This window comes from Heloderma suspectum, chromosome 12 (assembly GCF_057233095.1).
Source record: "Heloderma suspectum isolate Gila_16-S chromosome 12, 16-S_ref, whole genome shotgun sequence".
Lineage (NCBI taxonomy): Eukaryota > Metazoa > Chordata > Lepidosauria > Squamata > Helodermatidae > Heloderma > Heloderma suspectum.
In genome coordinates this window covers 20,219,789-20,238,551 of record NC_139469.1, presented here as the reverse complement: position 1 = coordinate 20,238,551, position 18,763 = coordinate 20,219,789, and the positions used below count along the sequence as shown (strand labels likewise).

Sequence of the window (18,763 nt, the reverse complement as noted above, 5' to 3'; positions counted from 1 at the left end):
CAGATTTTTCCCTATTTCCTGAATTTGCGCAAATTTGCATTTGCAAAAATGTAGGGATGTACGAAAGTCACTTACCTTTTCGAAGGGTGACATTCGCGGTGGGGGGGAGGTGCTCCGTCCCTCCCCCTGAAATTCTCTCCAGCCGGTTCCACTCCGCCGCGATTCCACGGAGCCGCTGGCCAGGGACGCCCGCAGCCGGACATCAGGCTGCTGGGCAGCCTGCACAGGGACGCAAATGGCGGCTGCTGTAGCCGCCACCATTTGCGTCCCTGTATTTTGCCATAATAGGCTACGTAAATATTTACATAGCCTATGACAGCAACCCCCCCCAAACAAACAGCGAACGCAAATGGTGGCAGCTACGGCGGCCGCCATTTGTGTTCCTTTTTTTTTTTTTTTTGGCCGTGATAGGCTATGTAAATATTTATATAGCCTATTACGGCAAAAGAGATGGGCGCAAATGGTGGCCACTACGCCATTTGTGCCCCTCCCTTTTGCCTGTAGCTGCCGCCATTTGTGTTCCTTTTTTTTGCCGTGATAGGCTACTTAAATACTTACGCAGTCTATGACGGCTTCTGCAGGGACGCAAATGGCATCCCTGTGTTAGCCATGATAGGCTATGTAGGTATTTATGTAGCCTATCACGGCTATAATGAAGAAGCGAATGGCGGCCGCAGCCACCTTTCGCAAAACAGCACAAACAGCAGCAGGTAGGTGTCCCGTTTCGCGCGCCTTTCGCGGGGCGGGGGGGCGGGGGCTTCATTCTGCCATGGATTTCGGGGGGTCAAAATTGGCGCATGGGGGGATTTGCACATCCCTACAAAAATGTGCAAATCCCCCCATGCGCCAATCCTCCAAAAAGGCACATTGTCATACTTTAGCCTATGTGGGAAATGTGCATTTTTGACTGATTTTTTTTCTTCTAAAAAACATATTTTTCTACAGCTAAGTTTGCATAAAATTCCAAAAAAATAATCCCCCCCCCACAAAAAACAACAACCCCAGTCCACAAGTCCACATAGTCCATGCAACTTAGGAAAGTCTGGTCCACTGTGGAATCCACAGGTTAGATTCATAGAAATACAAACTCATTTGATTCCACTGCTGATTTCTCCAATATCCCTGCTTGTGGGGTGCCCCTGAGTGGTAGTCAGGGGGAGGAGGATTGGAAAAGAGGTTATAAGTAGGAATGTGAGAACCACCACACCGCCCAACATGCCAGTCCCCTGCCCTGCTTGCCCCCTGCCTGTGCTCAGCAAGCAGCCTGCACTCGCCCTGGTGGCCTCATCGAGCTCCGCAGTCACCATTTTTTGAAAAACAAAATGGCGATCGCCAAAATGTACATATTTGTGTATGTGCAAAAATTCATGTTTTTGTGAATGTTCATATTCACGTGTGCCAGTATGTCTCTGGGTAAGAGGGAGGGTGATATGGAGGTGGAGGGCATCCCTTCAGCAGTTGTCATGGGTGTGGGATGGTACGGTATGATGGGGAGGAAATGCCATTGGAGTGGTGGGAAACCCAGATGGCTACAAGCCATTTCCCTCTCTGAACCCTCACAATCCCACAGGTTCCTGGTGGACTGGCTACTGTACCCTCTGGCCTGGTTGTGGTGTTGGTGAATGCCAGGTTGGTTTGTTATAAAGAAGAACACTCCCTGTTCCTTCAGAGGGAGTGCAACCCCATCCAGAACAGATAAACAACCCAATTCCCAGACCTAGGAACCACCAACCCCAAAGCTCTGTCTTATCAGGATTCAGCTTCTATTTATTGGCCCTCATCCAGCCCATAAATCCATCCAGTGCATGGCCTCTGCTGCTTCAAAGAGAAAGAGAGCACACAGGGGGAAATTGTGGCACCCAATGAGATAAAATGATGAATATTTGCACAAATCATTTTTTTCAGGAAATATACCTCCACCTGCCCCAAATTATTCCTTTGAAACAACAGCAACTGGGCTGTATTTGGCAGAACACTACAAGAAACTCATCACATCATGGGCTAACTAATATCTAAAAAGGTAAAGGTAAAGGTGTCCCCAACCAGTCGTGTCCGACTCTAGGGTGCGGTGCTCATCCCCGTTTCTAAGCCGAAGAGCCAGCGCTGTCCGAAGACGCTTCCATGGTCATATGGCCGGCATGACTGAACACCGAGGTGCACGGAACGCTGTTACCTTTCCCGCCGAGGCGGTGCCTATTTATCTACTTGCAATTTCTTGCTTTTGAACTGCTAGGTTGGGAGAAGCTGGGACTGAAGACGGGAGCTCACTCCGTCACGCAGCACTCGGGTCTCGAACTGCTGTCCTGCCGACCTTCCAGTCTGCAGTTCAGCGTCTTAACCACTAAGCCACCATGGCCCCAATATCTAGATGATTGCTATCTCACCCTGAGGGCCTGCATACCATGTTTTTGAGGCAGTTCAGAAATGTAGCAAGGAAATATATTTTACCCTGTCCCTATTAAAATGATGGAGATGGGAAGTGTCTAGGTTGGTGGCTTAAGGAAAGGCTTAATGATAATGAATCCAGGGAGATCTTGAATTCTTTCAAAAGGATTTGATGCCTCTGTGTATTATTGTAACAACATTAGCTTGATCCTTTGTTAATCCTGCTTATTATCTCCTGGTTTGCTCCCTTTATCTGAATACTTTGGATGGCATCATTCAGCCAGTTCCTTTTCTGGAGGATTACAGGCTGCTGACGCACCACCAAAACGGTGGCCAGGATGCTGGCACAATTGCTGAAAAAAACCTCAGGAATAAAGAAAGGAGCTGTGTTACTATCACAAATAGGCAGGAGAATTTGAAGACGCCATGTGCGCACAGCTTTAATCTCATGTTTCCCCTCCCTTCCCTTCCCCTCCCCTTTCCTTCCTTTTTCTTCCTTTCTTGTCTTCCCTGGTTCCTTGTCTCCCCCACTCTAGAAACTTGGACTGCAAGCTCTTTGGGCAGAGACCTGTTATTTTTCTTCATTTTACTCTGTGAAGTACCATGTTCAGTGACGTTGCAATATAACCAAAATAATACTAGCAACAACAGTTGAGAAGGTTGCAGTTCAGAGAGAAAGAGAGAGAGAGAGAGAGAGAGAGAGAACCTCAATATTTTATTTACCTATGGACAGTTCCTATTTACCCCAACTTAACCACTAACCCTCTTTTAGCATGAGTTGCTTGAGGGAAGTGCCCTGGCTAAACAGTCAAAATCAACCATCTAGCTCCAAATACAGGGTGGCTGGAGTACAGAGGAGAAGATCCTCTCCACACTCTGCCTGCCCTGCATTGGATAGTTGGTTGCCTCTGAGTTCGGAGGCGACCAACTATCCCCATAGGATTGCGTCCTAAACTTGAACTCAAAAGGAGAAAAGACACTGCAGAAGAGAAGAAAAGACAGAGGAACAGGTCAGCAAAGAACAGGCCAACCCTGGAGGACAATAGATAAGAACAACTGAAATGAGCCAGCCCAGAAGGAAGAAGAGCCAGCCCAGAGGGACATTAGATGGAGTTCAAACCTGAGTTCAGCTGCTATATTCGCATCCATCAGGGCAGCTGAGATGAGCATCACATCATGCTCCTCCCATCTATGGATAGGTGAATGAATGATGTTTGAGATTGCTAGGGCTCTCTGAACATCATCTTGCCCGTCATCTCGCTGCTCGGTCTGTGGGAATGGGAGCATCACACAAATCGAGCAGTGATCAAAGTGAAATTTGTGCACACTTCCCCAAATTTGCACAGATTTCCTAACTTGTGCAACTTTTCTCCATAGACTAAAGTGGGGCTCATTCAGTCTGCAGGGGAAATGTGAAGAAATTGGGAAATCTGCACAAAACCAAACTGGGAAGTTGGACAAATCGGATGCGAGCACATGTCCGGCAGTTTGCAAACATGTTTGGTGGACATGTGCTCATGCTCGCAGTCACATTCAGGGTTTTGAACAGGGCATCCTCGCATGTTTTGCAAGCAAAAATGAAATTCTCAGACCCCTTTCCCCCCCCAATCCTTTTCCTTGTGTCATGTGTCTTTTTAGATTTCAAGCCTGAGAGCAGAAGCTATTACTATTATAATATAAGAACATATAATATAAGAACTATTAATTCTTGTAAGCTGTTTGGGAAGCCTTTTGACTGAAGGGTGGAATAAAAATGCTTTGAATGAACAAATAAATATGTACATATACAAACAAATGTGGAGCGTTTCTACACTTTTTCAACAGCCAGGAATATCTAGCCCTGCTATGGAGATGATGCTAAATTCCATGTCAGTGGGACCAGCCCACGATATTTTGTTGCCTGAAGCAAAGGACAAGATGGCACCCTCCATTCCATGTACAGAACCCAAACAGGCTGGCAGTGGAATCTCACTTCAACATTAGCCCTATTCAGGCATTCTGAACCTGAATAGGGCAAATGTGGGAGGAGGAGGAGCACTCCAGCCTTGCCCCTCTTCTTCATCGCATTCTTGTTCATGTGGAGAGCCTCTTCAGATAGTTGCCTTCCTTGAGTTGAGGGCAGCAAAGGCAATGAAGGATAGGGGTGGGGCTGGAGCTCTCCTTCTTCTCACATATTTGCCTTATTCAGGTTAAGAATGCCTCATGCAGAAAGAGGACTATTGTTGCTGGAACAATGTCCCACACTGCAAGTGAGGGCAGCACTCACCTCACTCTGCCTAACATAGGGCCAGACCTGCACCTCAGCCATCATTTGGGCGGGAACCCAAGGTGCCAGCTGGGGCACATACATTTTCCAAAAGGAACCAGGACCTACTGGGAGACATTGCCCGAGCCTCATGCAGTTCTGAAATTTTCCAACAAGTCTTAATCAATGTTCACTTTCTGCTAGCCAAGTTCTCCATATTGTATTGTAGGATTTATTTCCATTACTAAATGATCTTTTTGTTTCTGCAGAAGTGAGATCTATAACTTGCAGGCATTGAAAAGCCTGTTGTCTCACTGACAGCAAATGTCTTCTTAATGGATCTTGTCGGCAGGGCGAGGACAATTCCTCAACATGTAGTTTTGTCACATCAGTGCGGAAATTTCACTAAGTGCTAAATTTGTGGTTTCAGCTTTCCTTTCTGCAGACAACAAAAAGGGCCCATTGAAATCATCGTGTCTATTGTGGATTCTTTTCTCTCTTCCTCCTTCCTTAAAATTGTAGACCACTGAAAAACCTAGCTGGTGAAAAATACAGGCAATTGTCTTTCTATGTGAAAGGGAATAAAGATACGAAAGCTGCAGCTCACAATAAACATAGGCTTAGTCCAGAGTGAAGTGGTACACTTGTGACTGGGTCAAATAATTTCAGATTGCCAATGATGGCTTACATGCTCTTCCATACAAGTAATAAAAGAGATCATCAACAAAATGTTGCAATGCAGATCTTTAGAACTTCAGCCACTTCTTTTCATTCTCACCCACCCCCAATTTCTGTCCCTGCTCCAACAGTCGGTCAGGATTCTATGGCATCTGAGCATGCCCAGTTTTGTTGTGCTTATGCTAGAGCTAGGCAAACAAGAGATGTTCAAGATCACCAGAATTCTCCAAATAGCATCTCACCGCTCATCTTGTGCCAGATTCCCATTCGCACATGTGATCGCTGCTCGCTCTGTACGAACAAGAAACTTTCACAAATCGAGCGGTGATTGAATGGGAGATTTGTGCAAGTTCCCCCAAATCTGCTGAAATCTCCCCAAATGTGTGCAAATTCCCTCATTTGTGTAACTTTCCTCCATAGACTAAGGTGGGGCTAATTCAATCTACATGGGAAATTTGTGCAAATTAGGAGATTTGTGCCAATCAGACTGGGAATTTGGAATTATATGAATGTGAGCATGTCTTCAACTATTTGGTAATATTTTCGGCCAACATGTGCTTGAGTTGCTCCTGGCATTCGGAACTTTGAATGGGGCATGCTCACATATTTTGCAAGCAAAAATGAACTTCTCATGCATCCCTAACTTATGTGAATCTGGACTTCCCCAAGCCTGTTGACACCTCCCTTGTTTTGGAGAGTGGTGGTGTTTTGGCTATATAAGCAAGAGCACCTGCAAAGCCTGAACATCAGAAATAGAGGGATGGATTTATCACAGAACACCAGAAAACAAACAGTGAGGTAGATGTCTAGACTAGAACACTTGTCCTTGAATGCTAATTTTCTATATGCATGAAAATCCTTCCTTCTGCTTTCTAAAGCTGTAGAACCATTTAAGACATTTAATAGAACAAGGTGCACTAATGTAAGCTCCCACGTGCTGTCTTAAATGGTTCTACAGCTTTAGAACCAGGCCTTAGTGAACCTCCTATGAGCAAGACTTTTAAGGGTAACACATCATGGACAAGAAAGACAGTGTGAATATTGGAATTCAATGGATTCTGGAAAAGACCTATGCATTACTTACTATATACTGTTCTTCTGCTGGGGCTCGAGGCTTACGGAGAAGTGGGCATAGTCAGTCCAAGCACAAGGTTATGTTACCATACAAAGCCACAGACAACTTGGGACCAGGATACCTAGCAGATCACCTTCCCTTATATGTACCTAGGCAACATCTAAGATCATCAGAGGAGGCCTTGCTGGTCATTCCAAAATGAAAGGAGTGTTGTCATGAAGAACCCTGATGGTGGGCCTTCTCTGTAGTGGCACCCAACCTTTGGAAAAGCCCTTCCGCATGCAGTTTGGGAGGCAGAAAATGTGAGGTCTTTCAAACACTTCCTAAAAACACACCTTTTCACCCAGGCTTGCCCTGGACTGTAACTTCTGATGGGTTTTCCTTTGGTTTTACATGCTACTTCGAAACTTCTAAGTTTTATATTATGTTTTATTGTGTTCTGTTTTATGGTTTTAATTGTTGTGGGAGCCTTGGGCACTATAGAAATCAATCAGTCAATCAATCAATCAATCAATCAATCAATCGCCTCTTCTGGGCTGATCAAGTCCCTCTAAGTAGACATCAGGACCCTGGAAAGCTCCTGGTGGGCCTGACTGCCTGAGCTATGGAAATATGTTGCCTCAACAGGGAGCTGAAGACATCTGAGGCCTTAGAACGGGCAGACAAGGCCTGTTCTGCATTTGGCCTCACATTCTTGATGGAGTTTGCTGCATTCCTTAACAGGGCGTTGTCTGATTCTCATTGTCTGACTCCAAGGTAGGGCCACATCCTCTGGCTGGGAGGACATGGGAGAAAGTATCGAAGGTTCTCTCTCCTCAGGAAAGTAGCATGAACTGCATCCTGATCTGAGCCTTCCTCAGAACATTGTGGGACTCCAGATTCAGGGACCGACACAGACCTACACAGTAATCCTATACATGTTTACTTGGAAGAGTGTTCCATTGAGTTCAAAGGGGCTTACTCCCAGGTAGGTTGGTAGAGGACTTCAGCTTGAGGACAAACATTAATGGCTATGTAGGATTGAGCACTTTTCCTCCATTCCATTTCTTTATTGTACCATAGGTTCACCTTGCCCTACAAGTCACTCCTCCCAAATTCCCATTTACCATGAACCTCCTATTTAAGGAGAGCCTCATGTGGCACAGAGTGGTAGTTGGCAGTATTGCAACCGAAACTCTCCTCATGACCTGAGTTCGATCCCAGCTAGGGATGGCAGAGAATTCCACCACGGATTTCAGTGAGGCCGAATGCCAGTGCATTCGGCCCCCCAAAATCCGTGGTGGAATGGCCTCCTGCCCCCCCGCCCCCTGCCCCCCTGTGGAATCCCCCCAGGATGGCACTTACCTGGGGCAGATGCGGTGGATTCAGAGGTGGCAGTGGCTCCGGCAGCGGCTCCGGCGGAGGGTCTCCTGGCCGGCCGCGGCCAGGCTGCTGCTGCCGCCATTGCCATCCTTGCAGCCGTGATAGGCTACGTAAGAATTTACGTAGCCTATTACGGCTAACCCCTCAACCCCCCCCAAACCCAGCATACGCAAATGGCAGTGGCTACGGCGGCCGCCATTTGCGTTCCCTATTTTCCGCCAATTTATCTTACGTAAATATTTACGTAACATAAAACGGTGAAAAAAAGGGGAACGCAAATAGCACCCACTACACTATTTGCGTTCCCCTTTTTTTCGCTGTTCTATCTTACGTAAATATTTACGTAAGATAAATCGGCGGAAAATAGGGAACGCAAATGGCGGCCGCTGTCGTCACCACCATTTGTGTACGCTGGTTTATTTTTTTTTTTTTGAGGGGTTAGCCGTGATAGGCTACGTAAATTCTTACGTAGCCTATCATGGCTGCCTGGCTGGATGCAAATGACCAGGCAGCCGTAGCCAGCCTTCGAGGATTCTGGGGGGGAAGACCAGATTGCCTCCCCCCATCCCCTCCTCCGTGAAAGATTCAGCAAAAAGGTAAGTGGGTTTCGTACATCCCTAATCCCAGCAGAAGCTGGGTCTCGGGTAGCCGGCTCAGGTCGACTCAGCCTTCCATCCTTCTGAGGTCAGTGAAATGAGTACCTGGCTTGTTGGGGGAAAGGTAGTCATGACTGGGGAAGGCAATGGCAAACCACCCCACTACAGTCTGCCATGAAAATGCCAGCGCAAGCGGCATCCCTCTAGGGGTCAGTAATGACCCGGTGCTTGCACAGGAGGAACCTTTCCTTCCTTTTCCTTTCCTATTTAAGGAGGGTTATAAATGTAATAATAAATAAGTAACATAGTGTCAGCCAGGAACACTGACAAAAACAGCTCTGCTGTTAAATAACAGTTGAAGGAAGAAACAAATCAATGTGAATAATGATACAAATACTATTTCCACCAACACATGAAAAATGAAGTGTGTGTGTGTGTGTGTGTTTGAATGATATGACTGATGACTGAGAATGTCAAGAGATGCATTAGTCCATCCCTCTCTTCTTCTCCTTCTCCTTCTCCTTCTCCTTCTCCTTCTCCTTCTCCTTCTCCTTCTTTTACAACAAATGGAAATGCGATGCCGCTTCTGAAAACCACCTTAGATCAGGCCAAGGACCATTTTGTGGGTCCTGACTATGAGTGTATGAGAAATTCATTATAGGTTTTTGTAATAATGATAATGATAATAATAGGTTCTCCACTGCCCAGGACCAAATGCAGATCTGAATACCATCAGTGGTCAAAGTCTGTACATTCAAGCTTGCAGTGCAGTTTGTGCTGCAAAAACAAATGGATTCGAACGATGCACATATTGGAAAGATGTGTGTGAAAAGAAGGGTACATTTCCAAAGCGTGCGCAAACACACTTTAATCAATGGGATAAAAAAGTGTGGCTTTTAAAAAACAAAAATGCACACGATTGATGCAGACATTTGGAAAAATGTGCACAAAAACACGCACCGGTATTTGTGCAAAGAGAAAAATGCAAAGCTCACAATTGGATACATACATGAATCAGAATGAATGTCAAGGTGGAAATGGGAGAATAAACTCATGTTTTGCTCATTCACACAGGAACTTTGGAACATAGGTAGCTCCTTCATACGGAACCAGACCATTGAATCCATCTAGCCCCATATTGTTGACACTGACTGGCAGTGGCTCTCCAGGGTTTCAGGCAGTTTTTCCAGCCCTACCTGGAGATTTGGGGGATTGAACCTTGGACCCTCTGCATGCAAAGCAGCTGCTCTACCACTAAGCTACAGCCCCTCCCTTAGTCCTGTTCCATTTGTTGACGGTCATGTTCAAACGTTGCTCCCTCACAACAGCAAATATCATGGGGAAAACACTTTCCCTGTCCCTGCTCTTCACTCGTTCCATAGTTTTGTATATTTTGCAAAACCTTCTGAACATTGATGTCACTGGAACACTCCTGGGAAAAGACATGGGGCTTTCCTTAGGCCTTTTCTCAATCACTGAAATGAGGTCTAAAATCCCTGTGAATACTGCCTTCATTCTGCTCAAATTGGTTTCCCTTTGAACTGTTTGGTCCCAGAGGTAATTTCACACCAGATTTTAGTCACTACTGCTCTGAAGTGAAAAAGTCAGGTGGGATTCTCTGTCCACCATGCCCTTGTTATCTGTGCTGTAAAATCAGTTGCAGGATCATTTTTTCTTGAAAGCACAGAAGAGTGTGTGAGAGAGAAATAGAAAATATGCACACTTTGTTCTGAACATAGAGTGTGCAGTTCCTTGTTGTCAGATTGAGAGTTCTCTCTTTTATTTCTTTTCTTGGCACAGAACACACTTGGTACTAAGGACCTGCATCAGAATTGCCCAAAGCCCGAGCCAAAATGGAGTCCTTTGGACCATTTCTGGTGCTTCCCAAGCTGATGTGAGCTTCCCTCCAAAGTGACTGAAAATAAAGCTGGACTCTGCATAACACTTCATTTGCGATCTGGGGAGCTCTGGAGGGTCAAATCTGCCCCCTGGGCCTGAGGTTCTGCATTCTTGCTGTAAAGGCTCATGAGGGGGGAGGGAGTGGGATTGAGTGACTGACAGATCCACCTTCTAATCATAGGGCACATTTTACCAGGGGCTCTCCAATCACCGTGCTTTGGAGGAGGGAAAGGATGGGATTGTTTCATTATGAAGGAAGACTTACATTTAATGCCATTTTCATACAAATTAATCAATAGATCATGGGGGGGGGGAGTGGAAGCAATTCACCCCCCCACTCCAAAATTGGAGAACTCACCTTCCACATGAACTGTGGCACCTATCCTTTTGAAACTCTGACATTTTCTTATGTAGGGCCACTTCTATTCTGTCTGTCATTTTCAGGAGAATGGTCCATGAGGAACACAGGGGGATGAGCAAGTCTTTTTTCTTGGATACCCTCAAAATGCAAAGGCAGCTCTTGCACAAAAACACCTGTACCTATCCATCTGAAACTTGTGAGGCTCTATCCTCTCAAAAAGGGCAACTATGCCTACTATTTTTTATCTAATTCTGCCAAGAAATAATAAAAAAGATATTGGTAGTTCCCTTTAAAAAGAATGAAAATATAAAGGTGCCTAGCACACACACACACACACACACACAAATCCATCCATTTTTCTGAAATTTGGCCAGCATAATCCCCTCCTAAGGGGCTACTATGATGGTAAATTATATCAATTTTGGACAGACAGAAAACTAGGGATGTACAAGAACTTCACTTCAGTTTGCAAATCACTTGAAAATGCCTCTTTCATAACCTCAAATGTGATTGAGAGCAGATGTTCTCAAAAAATGTTAGCAAATTCCCAAACTTGCATTCACAAAATGTGCACATTCTTAAAATGCACAGCTTTAAAAATGCACAGCTTTAAAAATGCACAACTTTTGAAAAATTTGCATTTTTGCTTTTTGAATGAACTGAAAAAGTGAGAAAAACAGATTGCAAATGACAATGGGAGAGAGCCAAAGTGAGCTTTGAAATAAAGTTTGGAGAATTCCAGTGAGCTCAAGCATCCCTAGTTCTCCCATCCCTAATATAGCCATGTTTTAATTTCCTGTGACAGCCAATGTGACATCTGAAGCTTTGGATTTCTGAATCTCTGGTTTGTTACATGAGTTAAAGTTAATGGCCTCTGAATTGGTTTGAGCAGAATTAGGCCCTGTTACAAAGCACCAAATCAGGGTTTGAGTTGAATCTAGTGGTGAGTGCTCACAGCTACTTGGTACTGCATACATTACTTTTAATATTCAGTCTAGTTTTATTTTCTTCTCTTCCTCCTCCATAGGAGAGAGATGAATTTGCCAATTTGTCTGCAACCTTCCCTAATATACACATTTCTGTAGGCAATGCTTGCTTCAAAAATGCACTGCAAAATTCAGAGAAGTGAGCAGTCCAAAGGATGATTGCTTTGGGATCTGCACATTAAGTCCAGGATGTACGAATCAGGCTGGTTTGCTTAAAAATGCATATCAAACCAAACTCTCCCACATTGCTACATACACTAAAGCCAGCTGTACATTCAAGAAGATAAATGGTTTTCACCAATAAAACTCATGGTCAAAGAAGTATGGGTTAGCCTGCCATGCCTCTTTAGAGAGCCTTTCCCATGCTGTCTGTTTTGCAAAAATCTTTCCGTCTTGTGCATAAAGGTGGTTGTCAGATCTGCTAGCCACAGGTCTGACAAGCCGATTATCTTTAACCTTTAAATCCGCTTTACATTTAAACCTGTCAGTTAACCTTTGGGTTATCTTGACACATGATTTCACCATATATATTTCTTTAAGATTTATTCATAGGATTTCTTTGTTCAGCTGAGTAGTTCAAACTTTGATGATCTTCCAAATCCAGCCCTCATTCCCTAATCCATTTTAACTTTCTCTCGATTTATATTGAACTCTTTATTATTCATCATCAAGTAAACACTGTAAACATTTCTGAGCTGGGGAATGCTTGGGTGCGTACCCGAAGGGCTTGCTCTGAAAGGGGTTGAGCTCTGGTGAGCATTCCAATGGACCACTCACAAAGGCTTGAGGGCTTTGCAGGTATTCACTTTGCTCACTCACCTGTGTGCCTCCTCTTTTTCCCTGACCCAAGGCTCAGAATTTTACCCTGAGGGAGGGGGCAGTAGAAACAGCAGTGGTGGTGAGTTACCCCAGATCCCCAGGGAGTGCCATTCCTCCCCAGAGACTGGGACTGTGTTCACTACATGTCTCAGAATGCCTAGTGGGAAATTGATGCCACAGGGTCCATTTCTGCTGAGAAGAATGTCCTCTGGCATAGTTAGGGATGGGTGGATTTCCTAACTGTCGTTCTGCAGGGGAATCTGCCCATGGGAGGAGGCAATCTGTCCCTCCCCGCAGAATCCGTCCAGGTCGGATCCCTCTTGAGGTCGATCATGCGGAGCCGGCCGCCTGCTCTGCATCACTGGCGAAAGTCGATACGGCCAGCAGCCATTGATGTGCCGTATCTCTATATAAGTAAGTCTCCAGACGCAAATGGTATAGTGGGCGCCATTTGTGGCCATAAAGCTGGTAGTTTAGCCTATGTGCAGCCATTTATGGCTGCATTTAGGTTAATCTATCAGCTTTACGGCTACAAATGGCACCCACTGTACCATTTGCGTCTGGAGACTTACTTATATAGAGATACGGCACGTCAATGGCTGCTGGCCGTATCGACTTCTGCCAGTGATGTGGAGCAGGTAGCCGGCTCCGCATGATCGACATCAAGAGGGATCCGACCTGGATGGATTCTGTGGGGAGTCAGAGGTGAGTGGTCCATCTGCCACGGACTCCAGGGTGATGGATTCTAAAGAATCCGGCCTCATTGGAGTCCGTGGCAGAATTCTCCGCCATCCCTAGGCATAGTGACAGTTTTCTGATGGGGATTCTGGGACTTGTCAGGGAATCTATTCATTCCCTAATTTTAGCTTTCATAGGACCCTCCCCCCAAAAAAAAACATTCTGTTTTCTTATTTTCCAGAAGGAACTTTGTGGAGTCAAGTTGTCTGTACTGGAAAAACCATGCTCATGTTCTTTAACGCGTAAATATATGAAGCCATCTTAAACTGATTCAGATCTGTGTCCACCTTGCCCAAGGGTGCTGAGCCTCTTTCAGCCTGATGGTTGAATTCCATTTCAGAGAAGCTGTCAGGGAGTTGGGTGTAGGAGGCACATGGTTGAGGGTGGGGCAGTGTGTATGAAGACAGTATTCTGATCTGCATTTAATCCAAGAGGTACAGATCAGATTATCTCAGACAGGAATTCAGAAAGATCAAATTCCTCAAGCTTCGTTATGTCTCCCTGTCAATGCTGGACCCTAACTCACCATGGAGGTGAGTTAGGAGTTATGAACAAGAAGCCATGGGACAAGGCGGTAGTTAACACCAGGGAGCAAGAGGAAACTGGATGAGATACCAGGAAGGAGGATGGAGGAGCAAGCCAGAAATCAGAACCAAAGGACAACCAAGAAGACAGGAAGATGCCAGAGCTTGGGAAGACCTTGATGCTCAAACAAGACTCAGCTGGAACACAAAGACCTTTTACAGTCCTTCCTGTCCAGGAGGATCCAGTGAGTGGCCTGGCTGGACAGATTCACCTCAGGTCTTGAAGGGACTTCACTGAGAAGTTCAGTGGTTCACCACAAGAGGCTACTGCATGCAGCTCCAGAAGCACATACACAAAATGACGGTTCGGCGAGGGAGTGGGCAGCCATGCGTCGCTAGCTGGTAGCCCGCGGACTGCCTGGCAGCTCACTATGCACAGTGGCTGGCACGCATGCACCATGCGTGGCTGGCACGCAGGGTGAGTTATGATGAGTTCTCTCATCCCTAGTGTTACCAATACTGGGCTAGAAGGACCAAGGATTTGACTCGGTACAAGGCAGCTTCCTATGTTCCTATGCTCTGCTAAGTGCAGGAGTCAAGGAATATTCTTGTGGTTTCTTACCTGGGAGGCTCTCCTTCCATTTCCTTCAACCACATTTCCTCCTATTAAAACAGCCTGCACCAGCATCTGAAAACTGAAATGGCAGACTCACAACAGTTGCTATTTATAGAACTGTTACAATGAAGGGTTGAAAGTATTATTTGCTTAATCACTGCATGCTGGATTTTAAAAAAAAATCGCACACACGCAGATTGACATCTGACGTCAATATCTCTCAACGTACATGAAAAATCCGGGAAACTATTAAAAGAATCATGTGGATTTGTGTGTGTGTGTGTTTCATCCTGCCAAGAACAAACGGGCAGAAATTTGCATGCGACGACTTTCCGGTGACTTGAATTGTGCCATAACCAATTGCACGTTCTAAAGAAGATCCTGAAAAACCACTTGGTAATGTTCTTCCACATTCTGCCACCACCACCACCACCACCACCTCCCCTTGCTCCAAGCATAACATGGTGATGGGTGAACTAGCGATGTTCCAGATCTCCAGGACTCTCTGAAGATTGCCTCAAAGTCAATGCTCATCTTGTGCTCGATTCATAGAATCATAGAATCATATAATAGTAGGGTTGGAAGGGGCCTATAAGACCATAGAGTCCAACCCCCTGCTCAATGCAGGAATCCAAGTCAGAGCATCCCTGACAGATGGCTGTCCAGCCTCATCTTGAATGCTTCCAGTGTGGAAGAGCCCACTACCTCCCTAGGTAATGGCTTCCACTGTTGTATTGCTCTAACAGTCAGGAATTTTTTCCTGATGTTCAGCCAGAATCTGGCTTCCTGTAACTGGAGCCCATTATTCCGTGTCCTGCACTCTGGGATGATTGAGAAGAGATCCTGGCCTTCTTCTCTGTGACAACCTTTCAAGTACTTGAAGAACGCGATCATATCTCCCCTCAGTCTTCTCTTCTCAAGGCTAAACATGCCCAGTTCTTTCCGTTTCTCTTCATAGGGCTTTGTTTCCAGTCCTCTGATCATCTTTGTTGCCCTCCTCTGAACCCTCTCCAGCTTGTCTGCATTCTTCTTAAAGTGTGGTGCCCAGAACTGAACACAATACTCCAGATGAGGCTTAACTGGTGCTGAGTAGAAGGGAACTAGTACTTCCCAGGTTTTGGAAGTTATGCTTCTATTAATGCAGCCCAAAAGAGCATTTGCCTTTTTTTGCAGCCACATCACATTGTTGGCTCATATTCATCTTGTGATCAACAACAATTCCAAGATCGTTCTTGCTTGTAGTGTTGTTCAGCCACGTATCCCCCATCATGTAACTGTGCATTTGGTTTCTTTTTCCTTGGTGCAGAACTAGGCATTTATCCCTATTAAATGTCATTCTGTTGTTTTCTGCCCAGTGCTCCAGTCTATCAAGATCACTTTGGATTTTGTTTCTGTCTTCTAAGGTATTAGCTATCCCACCCAATTTTGTGTCATCTGCAAATGCTGTTGTGGTGGCTGCTCATGTGGCATGAACAGGAAACCTGCAGCCATCAAATGTGAAATTCGTGCACATTTCCTCAAATCTGCACACATTTCATTCTTTGCACAACTTTCCTCCACAGACTTCAGTGGGGCTGATTCACTCTATGGGGGAAATTTACGGAACCAAACTGGGAAAGTCGCACAAATCGAATGTGAGCGTGCATTCAGCAATTTGTTAATGATTTCGATGGATATGCGCTCACAGCTTTGAACAGGGCATTCTCGTGTGCTTTGCAGGCAAACAATAAAATAAAAATGAAACTCTCATCTTCCCCTCTTTGGAATATAAGAAGCACAGGGAGAAGCCGTCTTTTCTGTTGGAGGAAGAGCCATAGTTCAGGGGCTCTGTATGCAGGAAGCCACAGATTGGTGACTTCAGGACAGTCACTGACTCTCAGCCTAACCTACCTCACAGGGTTTTTGTGAGGATAAATGGAGAGGAAGAGGAACAAGCAACCTTGGGTTTGTTGCAAGAGAAAAAAAGGCAGGATAGAAATCTAATAATAAATTTGGGTGCAATCCTACAGAGATAGACGTCAGCCTCTGAACTCAGAGGCTGATGCTTATCCAATGCAGGGCAGACAGAGAATGGAGGGGATCTTCTCTGTGCTCTGCCAGCCCAGAATTTTTGACTAGGTGCACATTCTCATGCGTCCAGCTGTGGCTTCGAGGAGGGGGAGGGAAGGGGCCTGGAGACCTGATAGGAAGACATATAAAGCAGCTTCCGGGGTCTCCTCCCCTCCCTGTCCCCAGGACCACATCCTTTTCATCCTCTTCATGCTACATTTCCAAATGCAAAGATGGCGATGGCTGGAAAGAACTGCACTGGCTACAAGGAGGTGGCGGGGGGAATGGTTTCTGGAAACCGAGGTTGGACGACTTCAGTTTCCAGCAACTGAAAAATCCTATGGCCATCTAGACAGTGTCTAGTTGACATAGGATTCTTCTTCTTCTTCTTCTTCTTCTTCTTCTTCTTCTTATTATTATTATTATTATTATTATTATTATTATTATTATTCCACCCTTAATTTTCATAGGATGTTGTAACAATTGCATTAAACAACTATTAAAATAGAACAAAAAGATAAAAGCAACAACAAAGTTGGGTATTATAATATCAAGCTTGGTAAAATCATCAGATCCCTGGGTATGCGGATACATTTTCAACAGGCACCTAAACACCAACAAAAGTGTCACCTGTCACTCTGCGGGGGGGGGGGGAGAAAATTCCAGTGAGGGGCACCACAACAGAAAAGGCCCTGTCCCTGGTTGCCATCAGATGTACCTATGCAGATGATGGAACAACCAGGAGGCCCTAATGTATAGATCTCAGTGACTGGGCAGATTGAGGTGGGGGAAGGCACTCCCTCAAGTAACCTGGTCCCAAGTTGTTTAGGGACTTATATGTCAATAGCATCACCTTGAACCTGGCCTAGTAATATATTGGCAGCCAGTGCAGGTCTCTGAGCAAAGGTGTAACGTATTTTCTCCCAAAATACTCTCAAGATGCATTTGCTCTCAACATAGGGCATTTTGAAGGCATTTTTTTGAGCGAAGAACTGTGTGGGAATGTTTGGCAAGCATGGAAGTTAATGGATCACAAACGTTTGATCCATAGCATTTCACACCAGTTCAAACTAGGGATGCTGGAGAAATTCGAGACGGACTAAAACGAGCATGGATTTTTAAGAATCTGACTTGCGGAATCCGCTGCAGAGCAACCCCCTCAGGCTGCACAGAGTCTGTGGACTTCCGGATAGTTTTTTGTATTTTCCCAAGATTTACGCATATAAATCTGTTGGAAAATACATACATTTCTGCTCAGGAAACGTTGAATGGCATGGGGGACAATACATGACATGTTACGTACAAAGGTAAATCATGTAAATACTTATGTAAATGCTTACGTAATTATTTGCATATTTTTCTGCGTGACAAAAAAAATATTCACATCCATCTGTGGGCAGATGACAGAACAAAAGGCGCCTGACTATCCACAAAACACAGACGGAGTGGATTTTAAACAATCTGTACATCCCTAGTTCAAACCATTTCAACCACACATAGAATCAATGTCTGTTTGTCTTCAGTCAAATGGCCCTCCTAGATCTTCAAGGAGAAGGTCTCCAACCAACAACCTCTCATATAGAGTATCAGGGTTTTGTTTTTTTCCTGAATCAAACTAGAAATTATTTTAGATATCTTGGTAACAGGGAACATGACCATGGCTTCCTTGTTGCTTGAAAAAAGTTTAAATAGCCCCTGTATGCTGAGGTGTGAACACTTACAAAGACACGTAAGGTAGGGAAAAGGATAGGTCTCCTTTTCACACAACGATGCTCTTAGGTTACTGCACAGCAAGGACTACAGAGTTTATCACTATCAGTCACTCGGCTCTGTCATGTACTTAGCCTAATGCTTAATCCAGACATGCCAATAAACTTTCCCTCCCTTCACAATGTGTTTTGAATAATTGTTGACAAGTCTTTTCTGTATTTCCAAACCTGTCTTTTTGCTCCTTTCATGATAGTTAATCTCTGGGGATAATAGTAAGACTGGCTGTCACTTGCCAGATTCTGTAAGGTTGGATATGCTATTTGACACAAAAAAAGTGAGATGACAGAAGTGCAATGGTTCTAAGTAGGGATGGTGCGGGTGCCCGATTCAGTCTGGGAATCCATAGGGATGTACGAAAGGGACTTACCTGGTCCCGCAGCTTGCTTCGCGGTGGGGGGGAGGCGCTTTGCTTCTTCCCCCCGAAGTTCAGGCCGGGGGGGAGGCGCCCCGCCTCGCCTGGCCGAAATTCAGGCCAGGGAGAAGCGCCCTGTCTCCCCGGCCGCGAAAGAAAAAGTGAAGAAAAAAAACCAAAACCCCATGACAGGCTACGTAACGATTAATGTAGCCTATCACGGCTAGATTTCCAAAGTCAGCCATGATAGGCTATGTTAATCGTTATGTAGCCTATCACGGATGACTTTTGAAAAAATAAAAAAAGCG

At 45.2% G+C, this 18,763-nt stretch overlaps 1 protein-coding gene across 1 annotated transcript in view; it reads right to left on the bottom strand.

Annotated features, from left to right (window-relative positions):
• Positions 1 to 18,763, bottom strand: part of SHISA9 (shisa family member 9) — a 356,073-nt gene that overhangs the window by 12,181 nt on the left and 325,129 nt on the right. The window contains exon 6 of the mRNA XM_084819206.1: positions 16,130 to 16,157. Coding sequence (XP_084675332.1) covers positions 16,130 to 16,157 — 28 coding nt within the window. The remainder of the gene's footprint in view (positions 1 to 16,129; positions 16,158 to 18,763) is intronic.